Source organism: Capricornis sumatraensis, chromosome X (genome assembly GCF_032405125.1).
Source record: "Capricornis sumatraensis isolate serow.1 chromosome X, serow.2, whole genome shotgun sequence".
NCBI lineage: Eukaryota > Metazoa > Chordata > Mammalia > Artiodactyla > Bovidae > Capricornis > Capricornis sumatraensis.
Window position 1 is genome coordinate 102,228,745 of NC_091092.1, and position 19,747 is coordinate 102,248,491.

The following is a 19,747-nucleotide window of genomic DNA, read 5'->3' on the forward strand; positions in this document are numbered from 1 at the left end:
GCCACCTCATGCGAAGAGTTGACTCATTGGAAAAGACTCTGATGCTGGGAGGCATTGGGGGCAGGAGGAGAAGGGGACAACAGAGGATGAGATGGCTGGATGGCATCACTGACTCGATGGACGTGAGTTTGAGTGAACTCCGGGAGTTGGTGATGGACAGGGAGGCCTGGTGTGCTGTGATTCATGGGGTCGCAAAGAGTCGGACACGACTGAGCGACTGAACTGAACTGAACTGAATACTTGTTTTAGAATAAAAAACAATGATGACAATTTAATGAGTAGAGTGAAAAGAAGGAACTGGAGGCAGAGAAACCCATTAGAAGATCTTTGCTGTGATCCAGACAAGAATCCATGAGGGCTGAAACTAGGCTAAGTGCAGGAAGGGGCAGATTGTTTTGACAGGTGTTACAGAAATTGAATGGACAGGTTTTGGCAGCTGCATATGGAAGTGGGAGAAAAGTAGTAGTTGATGTGAGGATGACTCTAAGGACTGTCTAGAAGAGTAATGATGCCAGTAGTCAGTGGGCCACACATACGCAGCTATGTGGATTCTGTTTTGCTTTTTTTAAAAACCAGTGTCCTCATTATTAGACACTCAACTGTACCTGCTTTTTACTACCTGCCCCCCACCCGCCCCACACACACAAATAATTCTTTGGTCAACTTCAGATTTGGTTCCTTATAAACTGTTTTAAGCGGTTTCCCAAAAAAATGTAGATGAAAAATTTAAAAGTAAGAGTAGGTTTAGAACTATATAGTAGTGTGTTTCAGTTATTAGATGTTCATGTTGCCAACTTCTTGTCATCAAACTTGGTTTGACTGAAATTTGGTAAAGGGAAGAGAGAATTATTTCCACCAAAAATGGTCAAAGGGAAAGGAAACAACTTATGGTGCACATGCTCTGTGTCATGCCCCATGGCAAGCACTTTCACAGTCACCCAGGGCTAACTACAACCAGTATGGGAGCTATTCTCTTAGTCTTTTCATTTTATAGATGATGAAACCAACGTTCAGAGTTATAACATCTAAGTGATGGAAAGTAAGTAAGTGTTAGTTGGTCAGTCGTGTCCAACTCTTTGCGACTCCATGGGCTGTAGCCTGCCTGGCTCCTCTGTCCATGGGATTCTCCAGGCAAGAATACTGGAGTGAGTAGCCATTCCCTTCTCCAGGAGATCTTCCTGACCCAGGGATCAAACCTGGGTCTTCCACATCACAGGCAGATTCTTTACCATCTCAGCCACCAAGATTTAAACACAGGCCTTTTGACTACATATCTATTGCTCTATTATATCATAACTGCCTCCAAGCAGAAGAGTGTTAGCATTTGAAAGGATAAGTGCCAGATCTGAGGAAATAGGTGGCCAACATCCCAGTTTGCCTGGGACTGAGGGCAAGTTCTTGGGACACAGAACTTTCAGTGCTACAACTGGAAAGAACTGGGCAAACTAGGACACGTTGGCACCCTTTCTGGAAAAGTCACTTATATGAAATAAGCTATTATCTAGAATGGCCTGACAGAGAAGGCAATGGCACCCCACTCCAGTACACTTGCCTGGAAAATCCCATGGGCCAAGGAGCCTGGTAGGCTGCAGTCCATGGGGTCGCAAAGAGTCGGACACGACTGAGCGACTTCACTTTCACTTTTCACTTTCATGCATTGGAGAAGGAAATGGCAACCCACTCCAGTGTTCTTGCCTGGAGAATCCCAGGGACAGGGGAGCCTGGTGGGCTGCCGTCTATGGGGTCACACAGAGTCGGACATGACTGAAGTGACTTAGTGGCAGCAGCAGCAGCAGAATGACCTGAGTAAGGTATTATTTGTATTTGTTTCCCATGTTACTAAGACATGAATTAGACTTGTTGTGTGTGCTCAGTTGTGTCCGATGTTTTGCTACCCCATGGACTATAGCCTGCTAGGCTCCTCTGTCCATGGGGATTCTCCAGGCAAGAATATTGGAGTGGGTTGCTATGCCTTCCTCCAGGGGATCTTCCTGATCCAGGGATCAAACCCCAGTCTCTTGCATCTCCTGCATTGGCAGATGGGTTCTTTACCACTACACAACCTAGGTCACAAGTGAGCCTTAAGTGAACAGGGATTAAGGCCCTACCTAACTTCCTTTCCTTGTTTTCACTGGCTCTGCCTCGCTGGGATTGCACTAAACTGTATGAGAATCAGATGCCAGAAGCCTCTGTTTCTCTCTCAACTTTTAAGGAAACTTATGTTTTACCCATTCCAAGTCCGATGAAATGGCAAAGGAGCTCTAGAGAAAAAAGTCAAGAAAAAAGACTGGTTGACTATAAATGTACATTCTTTAAAGAGAAAGGAAATACATATTCTGACATTCAACCCACAACAAACAGGCAAACCCCTGAGCATGAAGTATACCTATTTTATGTGTTAAACATTATACTCTAATAAGTAAACAATTCATATTATTTTGATATCAAGATAGGAAACAAGAAATTGGACCACATGGAATGTCCCCAAGAGAACATTCTGTAATTTTTCAAAAAAGGAAGAAAAACACTTTGTGATAGTTTCATGCATTTCACACAGCAAAGTGCTAGGTTTGGCGTAGAAGCTAAAATAATATGACATGAAAATGTTAGTTACTCAGTTGTGTCCAACTGTTTGCAACCTCATGGTCTGTCCATGGGATTCTCCAGGCAAGAATACTGGAGTGGGTTGCCATTCCCTTCTCCAGGGGATCTTCCCGACCCAAGGATTGAACCCAGGCCTCCTGCACTGCAGGCAGATTCTTTACCATCTGAGCTACCAGGGAAGCTGTAAAATAATATAAGGTATATGCTTATTTTTTTTAATCTAAGTAGTGATTGTCCTCAAATTGTGCTCATTATGCAGGTGTACAAGGAGGCACTAGTTTCTGTAGCTTTCCAGTCTCTATTGAGCACTATTGTGCTTTTGTGACCTTGAGACGGGTTAGATGATCATCTTATCCTTTGTTGTTGTTGTTCCGTCTGTAAGTCCTGTCCAACTCATCACAACCCCATAGACTACAGCACACCAGGCTTCCCTGTCCTCCCAGGGTTTGCTCAAACTCATGCCCTTGGGCATCAGTATCTAGGTCAATCCCTTGAGCTTTTTCCTTCTTTTTCTACAAAATCTGTATCACTATAGCAGATGTAGAAAATGGCTTCTGGCCACAAATAAGTTAAAAAATTGCCGATGTAGAAAGCTGCCACATTTTCAGATACTTAAGTGTGCTGCCTCCTGGTTTTGTGGAGAGGATTAAATGAAGATAGTTTCTTCTAAGGGCAAAGCAGTATACTGTTTACTTAAAATTTTATTAAAACAAGGAGAAATATGGCCTTTTCAGAATTCCCTGTTTCCCTAGTCCAGAGTTCCACTCTGTACAAAAACTATCCTCTCCTCTCTGCCACATTTAGCTGCTGTCCTTGATTCTACTACTGTTCTTTGAAGCTGTTTCATTAGTTTTTTTTAAATAAAGATAAAAGGTGAACTATTTAAGTTACACATACCTCTTAGCCATTTGCAACTATCTATATAAGTCTGGATTTGGGCAGTACACCAACAAAACAAAGATTTAATTTTGGCAGTTGTGGCTGTGAGTCTGCAGGGTTATGCATAATCTCCTATTTCAAGCTGCTGTTTATCAAAATAATTAGCTAGTTGTTTTTCTTGATCCTTTTCAAAATAAGTGCCATTCATTGTTACTTATTTTTTCACTAATACGTTTTCTTTTTCCCTATCATGAGATTTGTTGACAGAAGTATCCAACTGCTGGATACAGGAAACTCATGTTATTTTTAAAAACTATGATAGTTATTTCACTATGCCATGGAGAATTTCGGCCTCAGTCATTCTTTTATTTGTATATTATACACTGTCAATTGTTTCCTGGGGAGCATTTTGCTCCTGCTGGCAGTATTTCCTGGGCTTGCCCCATCGTGGAAGAAAGAGGTATAGCAGGAGTGGGTCATGAGGCAACATCTCCTACCACATATCCCTGTTGAACTCAGCTGGAAGTAAATAAAAATAGAACATAAATACACATATCTCCCACTTTTAAAAAATTTACTTCATAGCACTTTGCTTTTACAAAAGACCTACATTAGTACCAGTTTTCACTAACTGAAAAAAAAAATCTGGAGATAGGTTTTGCTTTTATGAAAAAAAGTAACTTCATCGTCTTTTTATGCCATTTTGGCTTATAGGAGGTTTCATAGAAACACTGTACTTTCAGATAATGGGGGAAAACTATATAGATGGCATAATTAGGAAAATGTAAAATACAAGGTATGTGAACATTTTTTTACTTGATACTTATTAGTTGAATTCCTGTCTTATTGCAATACACTTTTCTTTTTCAAACTTTATTGAATAAAACTTTATGCAAAATAAAATGAATCCATTTAAGTGTACAGTCCAAAGAGTTCTAATATGTATATATGATGAGTTTAAATATAGTACACTCTGTCATCCCACAAAGTTCCTTTAGCTCCTAACATATTTTTCAATACTTTAATATTGAAAAGTAATTGAAGCATAAACTGATATTTCTCCAACTTTCTTTCATAAAGGAGTACCATTTTGAAATAGATGTCTGGGTTTTTTTTTTTTTTCCCCTCAAGTCTTTATTGAGTTTGTTAGAGTATTGCTTCTGTTTTATGTTTCAGTTTTTTGGCCCTGAGGCATGTGGTATCTTAGCTCCCCAACCAGGCACCAAACCTGCACCCCCTGCATTGGAAGGAGAACTTTTTAACCACTGGATTGCCAGGGAAGTCCCCAGTGTCTGGGTTTTATAATAGTAAAATGCCCCAATCTTTCTCCCTTTTTTTTTTAATTTTTATTTTTACTTTATTTTACTTTACAATACTGTATTGGTTTTGCCATACATTGACATGAATCCACCACGGGTGTGCTTTTTTGGTTTACATTTTCCCCAAATAAAAAGCAGCAGAGGAATTATACCTTCTAAAGGTGTTAAAACATTATATTTCTACTTTTGTCATGTGTAAAATATTTGTAATCATGGTCATTCATATATTTGAGAAAAGCTCTAATGCTGAAACTTTATGTTGTTTGGATTTCATTCACCTCTGCTTTTTTCCTTTATCCATGTAACTAACATCTTTCTATTTTTATTAGTTCAGAACAGATCCTCACCAAATTCATGGTTGAGTAACTCCTTAAATAGATGACTCAGAGTTACATTTGAACCTAACATTGGCTCTATATATAGTTTTTAAGCACATGCTCTTCTTTCAGAACATTTTAACACCTCAGAAGATAAATATTATAAAGATCATTGAACTGATGACCTGTATCTTTATTAATATCTAATTAACAAGCTAAATGAATTATAGTCCTTCAATACTGATTAAGAACGACCTGGAGTTGTTTTAAATGCAAGTCCCTAGAAATAAATGATACTTAGCAAGCTCATCCTAATGAAGAATGCAAAGGGAGACAGCAGTCCTTACAGTAATTGGCTTTGTTATAATTTACTGCTGATAGTTGTTGATAATACCTCAAATATAGTGTTGAATTTAGTTTAAATTTGGTATTCAACTGGCCAGGATGCTTTAATATATTTATTACACTTTCAGAACTCAAAATTCTTTGGGAAATATATTGCTAAAATCATTAATTTGTAAATGCTTAACATAGTTAAGGGGCTTCCCTGGTGGCTCAGTGGTAAAGTATCCGCCTGCCAATGCAAGAGGCACAGGTTTGATCTTTGGGTCAGGAAGATCCCGTGGAAAAGGAAATGGCAACCCACTCCAGTATTCTTGCCTGGGAAATCCCATGGACAGAGGAGCCTGGCAGGCTACAGTGCATGGGGTTTCAAAGACTCGGACACAACTTAGCGACTAAACAACAGTGTAGTTGATATTGATTTCTAACTGATGTATCTGCCTATTTAAGAACAAATTTTGCACTAGTCAAACATTCTCAATTAATGGTATGCTGCTGCTTTTCTTCATGCACCTAACAGGTGAGATATTAGGCTGTAAGATTGTATTAAATGGGCAAGAATTCAAAGAAATTACAAGCTGCTTGCATTTCTCATTGTATGTGAAAAAAGATAATAAAAATGTGCTAGTAAAATGTGTAGAAGATCAAAGAAATAATGAGTTTCCCCTTAACTCAGGTTGGTATGGGGGCCTGTCTAGGCCTCTGGTCATCCTCTAGTTGAGAAGGTCAATTTTCTTGATTTATAGGAAGATGGCCTCATTAAAGCCAGCCTGACCTATATTATTGCCAAAGGCAGCTGGGATCTTCAGTCTTCAAACTGGTTATTAGATAAAGGTGGAGCTCAGCAGCAGCATTTAACTTGGCTGCTATAATCTTTCCAAGATTCTGCTTGGATCCTTTTCTTAAAATACCACATGATCATTAATTTCAGCTCGCCAAGGAAAAAATGTTGAGTCAATAATGACTTTCATTTAGTTATTTTGTTATTAATATTGATTCAAACGAACACATTAATCCTTGTCCCAATTATTTTATGGCTAGATTAGAGCATTCTTTATGTGCAGTTGGAGCCTGGGTCAGCTCTGAATTTTAACTATTGAATTTCTAACACAACCTGGAAATTCTTTGGAAACAAGTGAGAATACTTAAGTATTTGTCAGTTAAAAATCAGTGTCTAATTTCTGATCATCACTGGTGACAGTGCAGCTGAAATAAAGCTGGTTCTGTAGCAGTCTTGATAGTTGATTAACCATATCAGTGTTACAACTGTTATATGATTGGATCTTGAGGGAACATATAAAAACTAGGTAGCTCCAGGAGCCATTGCTACTTCTGTGATCTCAACAACCTAAGTATCTCACTGCACAGTTTTTTCCTCTGTAAAGTGAAACTAGACGTATTTACCTCACAGGGTTATTATAACTATTAAGTGAGGAATTATGGAGGAACACTTAAAAATCCCAGATACCGCACTGGATGGTCTAAGATCATTCAGTAAATTTTGAAGTGTCCACAGGGCTGCTATTCAGCAGATGTTGACTACCTTTTGAGTGTTTCGTAGATTTGACAAGATAAAATAATTAAAAGCTACTAACCAAGTAAAGATTGAAGGCAGAAAGTGAAGGGGATGAGAGAGGATGAGATGGTTGGATGGCATCGCCGACTTGATGGACATGAGTTTGAGCAAACTCCAGGAGTTGGTGATGGACAGGGAAGCCTGGCATGTTGCAGTCCATGGGGTTGCAAAGAGTCGGACATGACTGAGCAACTGAACTGAACTGAAACCAGTAAAGGGTTTGATTAACAATAGTGAAGAAATTCCAGATTTAGTCAGTAAGTGATGGATTTGGGTTACTAAAAGCTGTCGTTTCCTTCTGTGGAAGTGCTTTTTGAAAACACATCTGTTTGGAAAATCCCATGAACAGAGGAGCCTGGCAGGCTGCAGTCTATGGTGTCGCAAAGAGTCGGATACGACTGAGCAACTTCACTTCTGTTTGGAAATAGACTTACAGACATAGAAGAAAAATTTATGGTTACTAAAGGGGATAACAGGGTGCAGGGGGATGAGATAAATTAGGCGCTTGGGATTAGCAGATACACACTACTATATATAAAATAGATAACAGGGACCAACTGTATAGCACAGGGAACTATATTCAGTATGTTGTAATAGCATATAATAGAAAAGAATCTGAAAAGAAATATATATATATACACACATACATATATGTATAACTGAATCGCTTTGCTGTATGACTCTAACATAACATAAATTAACTATACTTCAATTTTTTTTAATGTGTTTGAGTTTAGATTCTTTTTGGAATGACTGAATGACTTTACAAATGGCTGTGTAAGATATGCAGACGAACTCACAGTTGAGAGAGGATAAGAATTAAGTCAATCTATCCAGAGCTGCACCATTCCAGTTTGTTAGCCACTAGCCACATGCGGCTATTGAGCACTTGAAATGTGACTGCTCCTAGTTGCAATGTCCTATAAGAATAAAATACACTGGCTCTTAAAGACTTAGTACACAAAGAGAATATAACATATTTCATTAATACTTTTTAATGTGACTATATGTTGCAACAATAATACTTTGGATATATTGGATTGCATCAGTTCAGTTCAGTTCAGTCGCTCAGTCGTGTCCGACTCTTTGCGACCCCATGAATCGCAGCACGCCAGGCCTCCCTGTCCATCACCAACTCCCGGAGTTCACTCAGACTCACATCCATCGAGTCAGTGATGCCATCCAGCCATTTCATCCTCTGTCGTCCCCTTCTCCTCCTGCCCCCAATCCCTCCCAACATCAAAGTCTTTTCCAGTGAGTCAACTCTTCGCATGAGGTAGCCAAAGTACTGGAGTTTCATCTTTAGCATCATTCCTTCTAAAGAAATCCCAGGGCTGATCTCCTTCAGAATGGACTGGTTAGATCTCCTTGTCCAAGGGACTCTCAAGAGTCTTCTCCAACACCACAGTTCAAAAGCATCATAGACTATGTTAAATTTCACCTTCTTTTTAATGTGGCCACTGAAAAAATCTTAATTGTGTGTGAAGTTTGCATTGTATTTCTTTTGGATGATGCTAAACTAAAACCTTACTGAATGATTCTGAGAAGGCTAACTCTTAAATTTGACCTTTAAAGCTCAGACATTGAGAATGAGATCGCCATTCCAGTGCTAAGAATGTCAGAGAGCGTTCCTTTCTTCAGTCACATTGGTAAATACCCAACTTATTTTTGACCCATGGTCAAATTAGCTTGCTGCAGAGTCGTGGGGCTCTGAAAGCAGCATCTGACTTTTAAAAAGTAGTATGAAAAATTCTCCTTTTCCAACAACAATTAATAATATTATAACAATGAATGCTACATACTTTTCATACTTCTTAAAACAAACCACCTGAAACAGGTTTCCTAAATAACTCTCCCTTATTTGAGGGGCAGACTGAAAAGTAGACCCAGGAGGACATAGTTGTTCTACTGTTATTGGATAGCCTGAACTTATTATGCCATATAGTGGGTTAATTCAGTTTAAGTGTGTTTCTCCAGTTTTGGTCAGAATATCAAATATCACTTTCCATATTACTAGTGGCCCCTTTTAAAAGAAAATAAATTGATAAAATATAGGCACATAATTAAATATAGGGACACTAAACATAGAAGTAGATTCTTCCTTAAATCTTTAAAAATTTCCCTGCAAAATGAAAAAATACAAGGCAGAGTGGAGGAGTTCCCAGTCATGAAAGATAAAGTAGATCTTCAAAGCACCATGGTAACCCTGGGTCAGGTCACTCAAAGGAATGTTCTAAGCTAGTATCTCTGCGCAGTCAGATAATTACAATTTCAAATCATATTATTATCACCTACTTTCAAATTCCTTCCTACTCTACTTCATGAGCTGATTTGTAGGAAAATACTCTTTTTTAGTTTGCTATATCAGCAAGGAATTAATAGCAGTTAGTCTTTAATTCACACTCACATCTAAACAGATATTTTTAGCTTCTTGGAATCTATAGCTTGAATGCATAGATGGTGCATTTGTGTTTTGTAAACTGATTTTTCTTTTCAGGCTATTTAATACACCCATTTAATTGATACTTGAATTATGGAAAATGGTGCCTAGTTATCCTAGATATAAGCCATATTTTGTATCATTGCCCTTATAATTTCAATATGTTTTTATGTTGTTAGTTTTGTTCTGCTCAATCATTGTTTAGATTTTAGTCCCTGAAATGTCAGAAGATAAGCGCTAAGTCATGTCCGACTCTTGCAGTCCCATGAACTGTAGCCTGCCAGGCTCCTCTGTCCATGGGATTCTCCAGGCAAGAATATTGGAGTGGGTTGCCATTTCCTTCTCCAGGGGAACTTCCCAACCCAGGAACTGAACCCAGGTCTCCCACATTGCAGGCAGATGCTTTACTGACAGGTCCAGTGACATTTGAAGTGTTTTAATCTTTGAAGGCAGGGTCCCCAGCAAACCTGCCTTTATTTTTGAGGGTGGATTAGAAGAGACTAGACCATAAGCATTTTCAGCCATATACCAAAGGAGACGTGTGTATCAAATGGAGAGGTCTTCAGAGCATCTGTTTCTTCTATGATCTTTCAGTATAACAAGTGTGGCACATGTCAAATGTTGAATACAGAGGCTGAAACACATTGCAGTTACATGAAAGGGGCAACATTTAAAGTAAATGGAAAACAGGAGAAAAAACCCATTTTTGTTGTGGCAGACACTCCATTTACTTCTTGACTCTGATGTCAGAGCATTGAATAGAATCAGACTTTGATCAGAATAGAAAGAAGTGGAAAGAGAAACTAAGGTGAAAGCAGAAGGGATGAAAAGGGTCACTTCTAATAAAATGAAAAGCTGGAGATAAACATTAAACCAGTACTAGAACTCCTAAGCTTTTCATAGAATCAGAAGGCAGAATAATCTTAAAGGGAGAGAAAAAAGTCTGCAGGCATCTGATTTATATTGTCTGGCTTCAGCCTGGTCCTCTAGTGCACTTGTCAAAAGCCTTCCTCGTAGTTATGACTCCGCAGCGCAAAAAGCCACACCTTACTCACACCTGTCCTCTCCTGGAGATAGAGGCCATGTTTCATGTGTATCTCATCTCTTTCTCCACAATGAACACCAAACCACCTTAACCCCTTCAGCCCCACACTGTTGCACTCCACACAGTCCTTTCCCATCTGTTTTCTCATTAGAATCTTGCCACTGCCCTCTGAAGTTGTAGACCATGCAGGTCCTGCGTCATATCACCATCCCCATTTCATTTGCCGTAAGGAAAGCATTTGTAGAGGTTAGCAGTCAGCCGGCAATAGTAATGACAGAGGCTGGACCGGCACCAAGTTTTCTGACTCCAGATCCTAAGGGATTTTCATCACTGACAGTTAGAAATGCAGTGTTCTCTCTAAAACAACAGCAAAAACAGACTAAAAAAAAAAAAAATCAAACTTTCTTTGACCCTGCTATTCCTTTCCTACTACCAGGATCATGTCTAAACACAGCCTGGCATCGTGGAAGGACTGACTTTGGAGTTAGGCCAGGGCTCAAAACCAACCCCTTGTAATCGCTGTGTGATCCTGAACAGGTTTCAAAATCCCAGTTTCCTCATCTCTAAAATACTTATCTTGCAGGCTTGTTGGGACATTAAATGACAATAATCATATTGAGTACTTAGACCAGTGAGAGAGGTGATCAGTCTAAATTTGTTATATCATCATTGTCTGCATCCTGAGTTTGAATCTGACCTTTCCACGGAATTTGATCTTACTCAGAACATTTATGGCCTTTTCCTGGTTGAATCTTTCTTACAGCCTTTTCTCAGCCTTCTCTTAAGTTTTGCTCTTGTTTAGTCAGTAATTCGTGTCTGACTCTTTGCAACCCCATGGACTGTAGTCTGCCAGGCTCCTCTGTCCATGGGATTTCTCAGGCAAGAATATTGAAGTAGGTTGCCATTTCCTTCTCCAGGGGATCTTCCCAACCTAGGGATCGAACCCATATCTGCAGCCTTGGCAGGCAGCACCAGGGAAGCTCCCTTCTCTTACTACTTATGCCTTAATTCCCCATTTTCTTGAGTTTCTTAATATTGTATTATTGATTCTTCCTTTTTTGGTGGCTTCTCTTTTGTATTCTTTACTGACTTCTTTTCCTTATTTATACCTTCTATGAATCCTCTAAGTTTCCTTCTGTGGCCATTGCTCTTGTTGCTAAGACTAAGTTGAGTTAACAAACCAGAGAGGAGATAATGTTATCTCTCTGCTTTGTGCAGTATATCCTTAACCTTGGTTCTTTTACCTGTCTCCCTTCTACTTCCAGATATAAAAATGTCACATTGGATTTTATTCCTCTCCAAGCAGGTGAAACTCAGCACTGTTAACACAGGAAGGCTTTAATTATCTTGTTCCATGTAGACATGACTAGTGACACTTACGCCCAAACTATTTTTGTGTGATGGTGATGATCATGACGATGAGGATATTAACACTTTTATTTTTCAAATAGTATTGTGTAACTTACACAGCAGTCTTTCCTACATTATCTGAATTTGTTTTTCAAAATAACATTGTGAAGATAGTGTCTTGAATTATCCAACACATTTTATAGATGATGTAAAGTAAGTTCTAACTTTGAAATTGAGAGTAGTGCCTTTTCTGTTTACTGTTTTGTTTTGGGTTTTTTGCCTTCTATTCATGTAACTTCCCTGATGTGTGTCTATAAATGCTAGATTTTAGGCTAAGGAATAAACATCATATCCTTAGGCAATTTAAGGAAACCTCAGAAAAGTAAAATTCAAGACAGCAAATTGAGTTGTTTATTAGCTGATCAAGAAAGAGTTATACATTTTGAAACCTGTTTACAAGAGTTTGGGTTAAGTATTTAGTTGTGTTATTTATATTTCTTAATAATAGCTGACTTGTATATTGATTTAAGCTGGCAAAAATATTAAAAAGTTATATTGACAAAGATGTCAAAGGGCAAAAAGTTAAGCTTTGTTTGAATGGGGGATTTCATCTCTATAGTTAGAGAAGTCTTCATGTTACCATAGATCCCATCCATTCATTCATCATTCACTCGAATTGTCTTTTGAATTCTGCCTAACAAGATGTTCTGTGCTTGTTTTTCAGATCTAAAGCGAGAAGCCAGTATCTGTCATATGCTGAAACATCCCCACATTGTAGAATTATTGGAGACATATAGCTCAGATGGAATGCTTTACATGGTTTTTGAATTGTGAGTGTGCATTTTATTTTCTTAAGCATTAGCTTTAGGCGATGTTCATCTTAGATGATGCTGACACTTTTAAAATCTCAAAATAGTTGTGAACACATCTGTTCAGAACGACCTGAAGTGATAGGAATAAAAGGAACCTCTCACTGTAAGGTTCACAGTGGCTAAGGGCATGTTTGGTTACCTCACATTTTTACCATACTTTAGAGAAGTGGAAAACGGAGGAGAATAGGAGGTCCCAAAGATACTATTCTGACTACAGGAGTCTTAGTGAAAAGGATTGAGTTGAGAGTAGAGGCTTCCATGTCGCAAGCCTCTCCATGGTGGTGAAGTCGCTCAGTCATGTCCAGGTCTTTGCGTCCTCACGGACTGTAACCTGCCAGGCTCCTCTGTCCATGGGATTCTCCGGGCATTAGAATACTGGACTGGGTTGCCATTTCCTTCTCCAAGGGATCTTCCTGACCCAGGGTTTGAACCCAGGTCTGCTGCATTGCAAGCAGATTCTTTACCAGCTGAGCCATGAGGGAAGCCCCGAGCAAGCCTCTCTAAGCAACTAAAAACAAGTACTAACAGACTTCCTCTTTTAATGCAATCACCATATTGGCAAGGAATATTCTGTAGATAACAGTAAGTCTTGATTTGAGGAAGCCACTCAACATGATCCTCACAAAAATTTTGTCAGTAAGATGGAGAAATGTGGCCTAAGGGTAGTACAATTGGGTAGTTTCATAGCTGGTTGGATGATTATGTCCAAAGAGACTGCATCAAGCCTTATGGGGTGGCATACTATTCAAAATTTTAATCAGTGACTTTGATTAGGGTCTCTCACAAGGTGGTAATCCAGGGATTTTCCAGGGCCAAAGTCATTTTAAGGCTCTGTTGGGGATGGATCTGCTTCCAAGCTCACTCACATGGTTGTTGGAAGTATGCTATCAGACTGAGGGCCTGAGTGTCTCATGAGCTGTTGGCCCAAGGCCTCCCTAGGTTCCTCATCACTGGGTTTCTCCCTAGAGTGGTTCCGTGGCAGCTGGCTTCATCAGGGTCAGTCAACAAGCAAGACCACAAAAGTAGGAAGCAGACAGAAGTCAGTTTTGTAACCTTCTCTCTGAAATCACACACTACCACTTCTGCCATAGTCTATTGGTTAGAAATAATTCACTAGATCCAGTCCACACCCAACAGGAGAGGATTACACCAGGTTGTGAAGACCTGGAGGTGGTGATCACTGGAAGCTTTGTCAGAAGCTGCCCTCTCCAGGAGCTAGCTAATCAAGTGAATATCTAGACCAAATTTTAAACTATTTTACAAGGTCATAGCAAAGAAGCTAAAACAAAGAAGGTGAAATTTAAGACCAATTAATATAAACTCATTCATTCACGTATATAAGTGCAAGATCACTGTGAATTTAGGTGTAACTGCTTATGTGAAAAAGATGTCAGCAGTTTAGTTAGTTGTTGCAACAGCTTTAAAAAGCCCTGGATGGAAGCTTTGGGTTCATTAAGTAGAAGTGTATGGTATGCAGAACCAAGCCCCAGCCCCAGTGTGTTATATCAGTACATTGCCTATTCTCCCTAGAGTGTTCCTAATAAGCAAAACACTGGCATGCTTCCGGAATGGGATCGCCTGAGTGGGAAAGAGCCTAGAAATTCCATCATAGTGACACAGCCTGCAAAGTTTTTGTTGGCAAACCTGCTAAAAGATGTTTGAAAACTATGTGCTTCCAGACATAGCTTTCAGTTGATTAAAAACTTTTATTGTGAGGATGCAATTCTTAGTCAATTGCATGTTTTTAAAAAATGCATTCTCTTCAAAACCCTGACACTATACCTTTAGCTCATTCAATGTATGGAAAATGTCTGCTCTGTGACCGAAATGGCAGAGCTAGCCATCATCGTCAAACTCATTCTCTCAGAAGAACAAATCAGACTTCATTTTTCAAATAAAGTTAAAGTGTTGATAGATATCACTGTGACAGCCAGATATCTTACTATTGATGTCTAATTCTAAACTAGATAAGGCTTTGCCGTGAATATATTGCCTGGATGAAATAAGGTGGCTCTCCCCGTCCTTTCCAAAGCAGTTTTGCTCTCACAGATCACAAGCTTTGCATTCCCTAATTGTCTCTTTGAAGTTAGGCAGGTTTTTCAGCCCAGGTAAATGGTTGGTCTTTGAGATGGGTTCTTCTGAGTGGAGACACAAAAGGAAAATCAGCAGACCACAGGCTTGTTTTCAGACAGACCCAATCATGGCAAATGTAGCTATGGCTTCAGTTCAGTTCAGTCACTCAGTCGTGTACAACTCTTTGTGACCCCATGAATCGCAGCACGCCAGGCCTCCCTGTCCATCACCATCTCCCGGAGTTCACTCAGACTCACATCCATCGAGTCAGTGATGCCATCCAGCCATCTCATCCTCTGTCGTCCCCTTCTCCTCCTGCCCCCAATCCCTCCCAGCATCAGAGTCTTTTCCAGTGAGTCAACTCTTCGCATGAGGTGGCCAAAGTACTGGAGTTTCAGCTTTAGCATCAGTCCTTCCAATGAACACCCAGGACTGGTCTCCTTTAGGATGGACTGGTTGGATCTCCTTGCAGTCCAAGGAACTCTCAAGGGTCTTCTCCAACACCACAGTTCAAAAACATCAATTTTTCAGCACTCAGCTTTCTTCACAGTCCAACTCTCACATCCATACATAACCAGAGGGAAAACCATAGCCTTGACTAGACGGACCTTTATTGGCAAAGTAATGTCTCTGCTTTTGAATATGCTATCTAAGTTGGTCATAACTTTCCTTCCAAGGAGTAAGCGTCTTTTAATTTCATGGCTGCAATCACCATCTGCAGTGATTTGGGAGCCCCCAAAAACACTGTTTCCACTGTTTCCCCATCTATTTGCCATGAAGTGATGGGACCAGATGCCATGATCTTCGTTTTCTGAATGTTGAGCTTTAAGCCAACTTTTTCACTCTCCTCTTTCACTTTCATCAAGAGGGTTTTTAGTTCCTCTTTACTTTCTGCCATAAGGGTGGTGTCATCTGCATATCTGAGGTTATTGATATTTCTCCCAGCAATCTTGATTCCCACTTGTGCTTCTTCCAGCCCAGCAATTCTCACGATGTACTCTGCATATAAGTTAAATAAGCAGGGTGACTGACAGTATACAGCCCTGACATACTCCTTTTCCTATTTGGCTTAAATGACTTAAAAATATCCTGATATGTGTGTCCCCTGAAAACGCTTTGAGTACTCCCAGAAATACCTAAGCCCCACTTTGAGGACCATTTGGCCTGGAAGAGCTATTGAAAAGACTAAAAAAATTTAGTTACCCAGGAATCTATTCATTTTTATTTTACTGCAAAAAGAGTCCCCAGATCATAAAACCATACTGGATCATAATGGATGTCTTTAGTGCTTTGAAAGATCATCAAGTGTAAGAGGATTCTGTGATTATTCAGTGTAGGGTGAGGAATTATAACTAGAATCAACAGGTGGCAGGTAGATTCCACCTGTAAGCAAGAAAGCCCTCTTTAATGATTAGACTAATTCCATGAATGAAGCAGCTATTTCACTGAGTCTGCTATTCCTCACTAGAAATGCTCAAGCTAAACCTGGATCCATCCAGGTGTCCTGAAGAAGAGGTTTTAATTTTGGACTACATAGGGGCTTTAACGTCCCTTCCAATTTTAACATATTGTAATTCTCTTTTTTATTTTATTCTTTATTCAAGAAATTTGTTTCTGTCCATACTTTTTTATTCACTAAGAAAACTAGACAACAGATTTTGCCATTTACTATAAAGTAGCAAGCACAGAAAGCAAAATTGTAAAATTCCCCTAAATTTCACATTTGCTATCTGTTTCAAAGGGGTCTAAGGGACAGTATAGTACAGAGAAGATGGCCCTTGGTGTCATAAAACTTTGGTTAGTATCCCACCTCCATCGTTTTTACTAATTCTGTGACTTTGACCAAGTCTTTTTAAAATCTTCATAAGATTATGAAAACTAGATGAGAGATCAGTGTTCATTCACCTTATAAGATGGTGACTTGCTCTACAGTGATAAAGTATTGTTTCCAGTGGATTTAACAGGTTAGTTTTAGTTTCACAATGTTGAATTATATGGGATTTTATATAGCTATATTTTGTATGATTCAGTTGTGATTAGATGGCTATGTATTAAGAACAAGACCTCATTGAAGTTGCATAGTTACCAGCCACATAATGTCACTGTTAAGCCAAATAACTAGAATATAGCTTCCTAGTTTTTAACCTTTTATTTTGGAAGTTTTCAAATAGAAAGGAAATAATATAAGGAACCTCTGTGTGCCTGTCACTGGGCTTCAGTAGTTATCAATATTTTGCCATTCTTATTCTGTCTATCCTTTACTGTTGTCTTTTTTTCTTGGCAATTTCTAAATATCATTTCACCTATAAATACTGTTTGTATTTATAGATAAGGACTCTATTTATGTGTCTCTGTGTATGTATAAAACACTATTATCATATCTAGCAGACTGAACAACTCCTTAGTATCATGTCATATTCAGTTAATGTTGCTTTCCTTGATTGAACATGAATTTTTAAAGGATCTGTTTCTCAATTTAGAATTGTTCTATTAGCCCTAGGGATCTGGAAGTAAATTATAAATTCACAGTTAAAATAACTTAGTTATTTCTCAGAAGGGCTAGAAACATAAAATTGTTCTTTTGTATCATTCTTTTTTTATAAATTCACCTCAACAGTCATCTTTGCCCAAGGGCTAGAAACATAAAATTGTTCTTTTGTATCATTCTTTTTTTATAAATTCACCTCAACAGTCATCTTTGCCCTGTTTTTTGCATTCCCTTTGATCCCCTCAGTTTAAAACAAATGAACAAACCCAAACCATTCATTACTATAAGATTTAAAGTCCTGTGGATCAAAGAGCAAAGCATAAGTTTGTGCGTGCCTCCACCTACTGGCTAGATAAGAGATTGCTCACATAGCTACTATGTGTTATAGACAGGGCTACACTAGAATTTTTCTGGCAATAGATCTGATGACCCTTAGTATTCAGGTCTCTTTGCTCAGGTTATGAGTTATCTAGATCTTTTCCAGTTTTCTGACATGACACTGATACAGAGTAGACAAAGAAAGAGAAAGCAAATGAAATAAGGTCAGTTGACTTTGCTATTTGTTGGCTGCTTGGAAATAGCTCTGATAATTTTGATGGAGAAAAGGCTAGACCAAGCAAATATATTTGGGTTACTGGTGACTTTCTAGGTATGGTATCCATATCTTTGTTTGCCACAGACTGTCTATAACCAGCTCTCCCCCTTTTTCCCCTAAACTGAAGTCACAACATTACATGGCTCAATCTTGTTGCTTATCAAGTTAGCAAAATCCTTAGAACTAGTTGATATAAATGATTTATTTATAAGACTGAAGCATACTTAAATACAGAGACAGAACCAGAATTTTACTGCTGGAAAAGATTAGAGCAGTAGATTTCAAACTTTGGCATTGGAAAATCCTGAGTAGAGCTTGTTAAACCAGGATGTACCAGGCCCCACCCCCTAGATATTCAGTGTCAACAAATGTGGGTCCTGAAGCGAGAGGTCAAGAGATGATTGACTTTTAAAGTAAGGGTAATACTATTCAGAGACCATGTTGTCATTATCCCCAACACACACAGTAGTTTGTTAGAAATCTGCATGTGTTTACACTATATCCATGGGTTCCAGACTACAGTTAAGTTAGAACTTGCCTGTAGCAGTTTGCAATTGTTTTCAGCAAAATAAACATTTTAAAACATAGGTTCAGCTTTGAAGACAGGGCTGTGTCATGTCATCCCCCCCACCTTAAAATTAAATGTATATGTGTGGCTGAGTCCCTTCGCTGTTCACCTGAAACTATCACAACATTGTTAATCGGTTATATCCCGATATAAAATAAAAAGTTAAAAAATGAGTAAATAAATATTGTTCCTTTCCCCCAAAAAATTAAACGTTTATTTCTAAGTCACACATCAGGGCTTATGTTTAGTAGCATCTGATACTTGAGTTAAGCTGTAAATCCTAAATTGGCTGGCCAAGAAATTTTAATTACCTTATTATAGAATGATTACATATACCACAGGGAGACTTACAGTAATTAAAAACGGATTTAAAACACATCTGACATGGAGACAATAGTTTCTATCTTTTAAAATAATATTAAGTGTTTGTATTTTTGAAGTTCACAAAGGAGGTAGCCTAAAAGTCCTTTTATTTAATTTTGTTGTTAAAATTTTATTTTTAGTCTGGTATTTATGCTCAGAGAAGGGAATGTTTGTGGAAGTCATTTATACCGATAGAGTAGAACTGATTACTACTTACCAGCAAATTTGCCACTTAAGAGAAAACATACTTGTTTCATATCAGGCAAGAAAAATCTGGATGTAACATTTTAATTTATATGAAAATTTGTACATATTTTTATAGCTAGTTTTATCTATTTTGATTTTTTGGTTTTATGTGTAATGATAGAAATTACTCTTCATTCATTGAGCAAATATTTATTGAATGCCTCTTTAAGTGCTGGGTAATAGGAAATGGTTGGGAAATAGTTTGGTCCTAGTAAACATTAGAAACTTGATACTTCTGGTAATTTAATAATCTAAGATACATGAAAGGACCTAATTGGGTGACTCTGTGTGTGTGTGTGTGTGTGTGTGTGTGTGTGTGTTTGCTAAGTCACTTCACTTGTGTCCGACTCTTTGCTACCCCTTGGACTGTAACCCTCTTGTCTCTTCTGTCCATGGGATTCTTCAGGCAACAGTACTGGAGTGGGTTGCCATTTCCTTCTCCAGGGAATCTTCCCGACCCAGGGATCAAACCTGGGTCTCCTGTACTGCAGGCAGATTCTTTACCATCTGAGCCACCAGGGAAGCCCAGGCAACTGTGTAGGTCTTTGGTAAATGCTAGTTAGAACAAGAAGAAAATATCTGTGTCATAAACTTTTTAAAATTAAACATCTCTCTCTCTTTTTTTATGATGTAGTGCTTCTTCATTTTTTTATTTTTAAAACTTTTTTTC

General features: G+C 38.6%; 1 protein-coding gene across 5 annotated transcripts in view; it reads left to right on the forward strand.

The window, feature by feature from the left end:
* Positions 1-19,747, forward strand: part of CASK (calcium/calmodulin dependent serine protein kinase) — a 385,638-nt gene that overhangs the window by 132,451 nt on the left and 233,440 nt on the right. For all 5 annotated transcript variants that reach the window (XM_068962176.1, XM_068962178.1, XM_068962179.1 and 2 more), the window contains exon 3: positions 12,597-12,702. In XM_068962176.1, the coding sequence (XP_068818277.1) occupies positions 12,597-12,702 (106 nt within the window). The remainder of the gene's footprint in view (positions 1-12,596; positions 12,703-19,747) is intronic.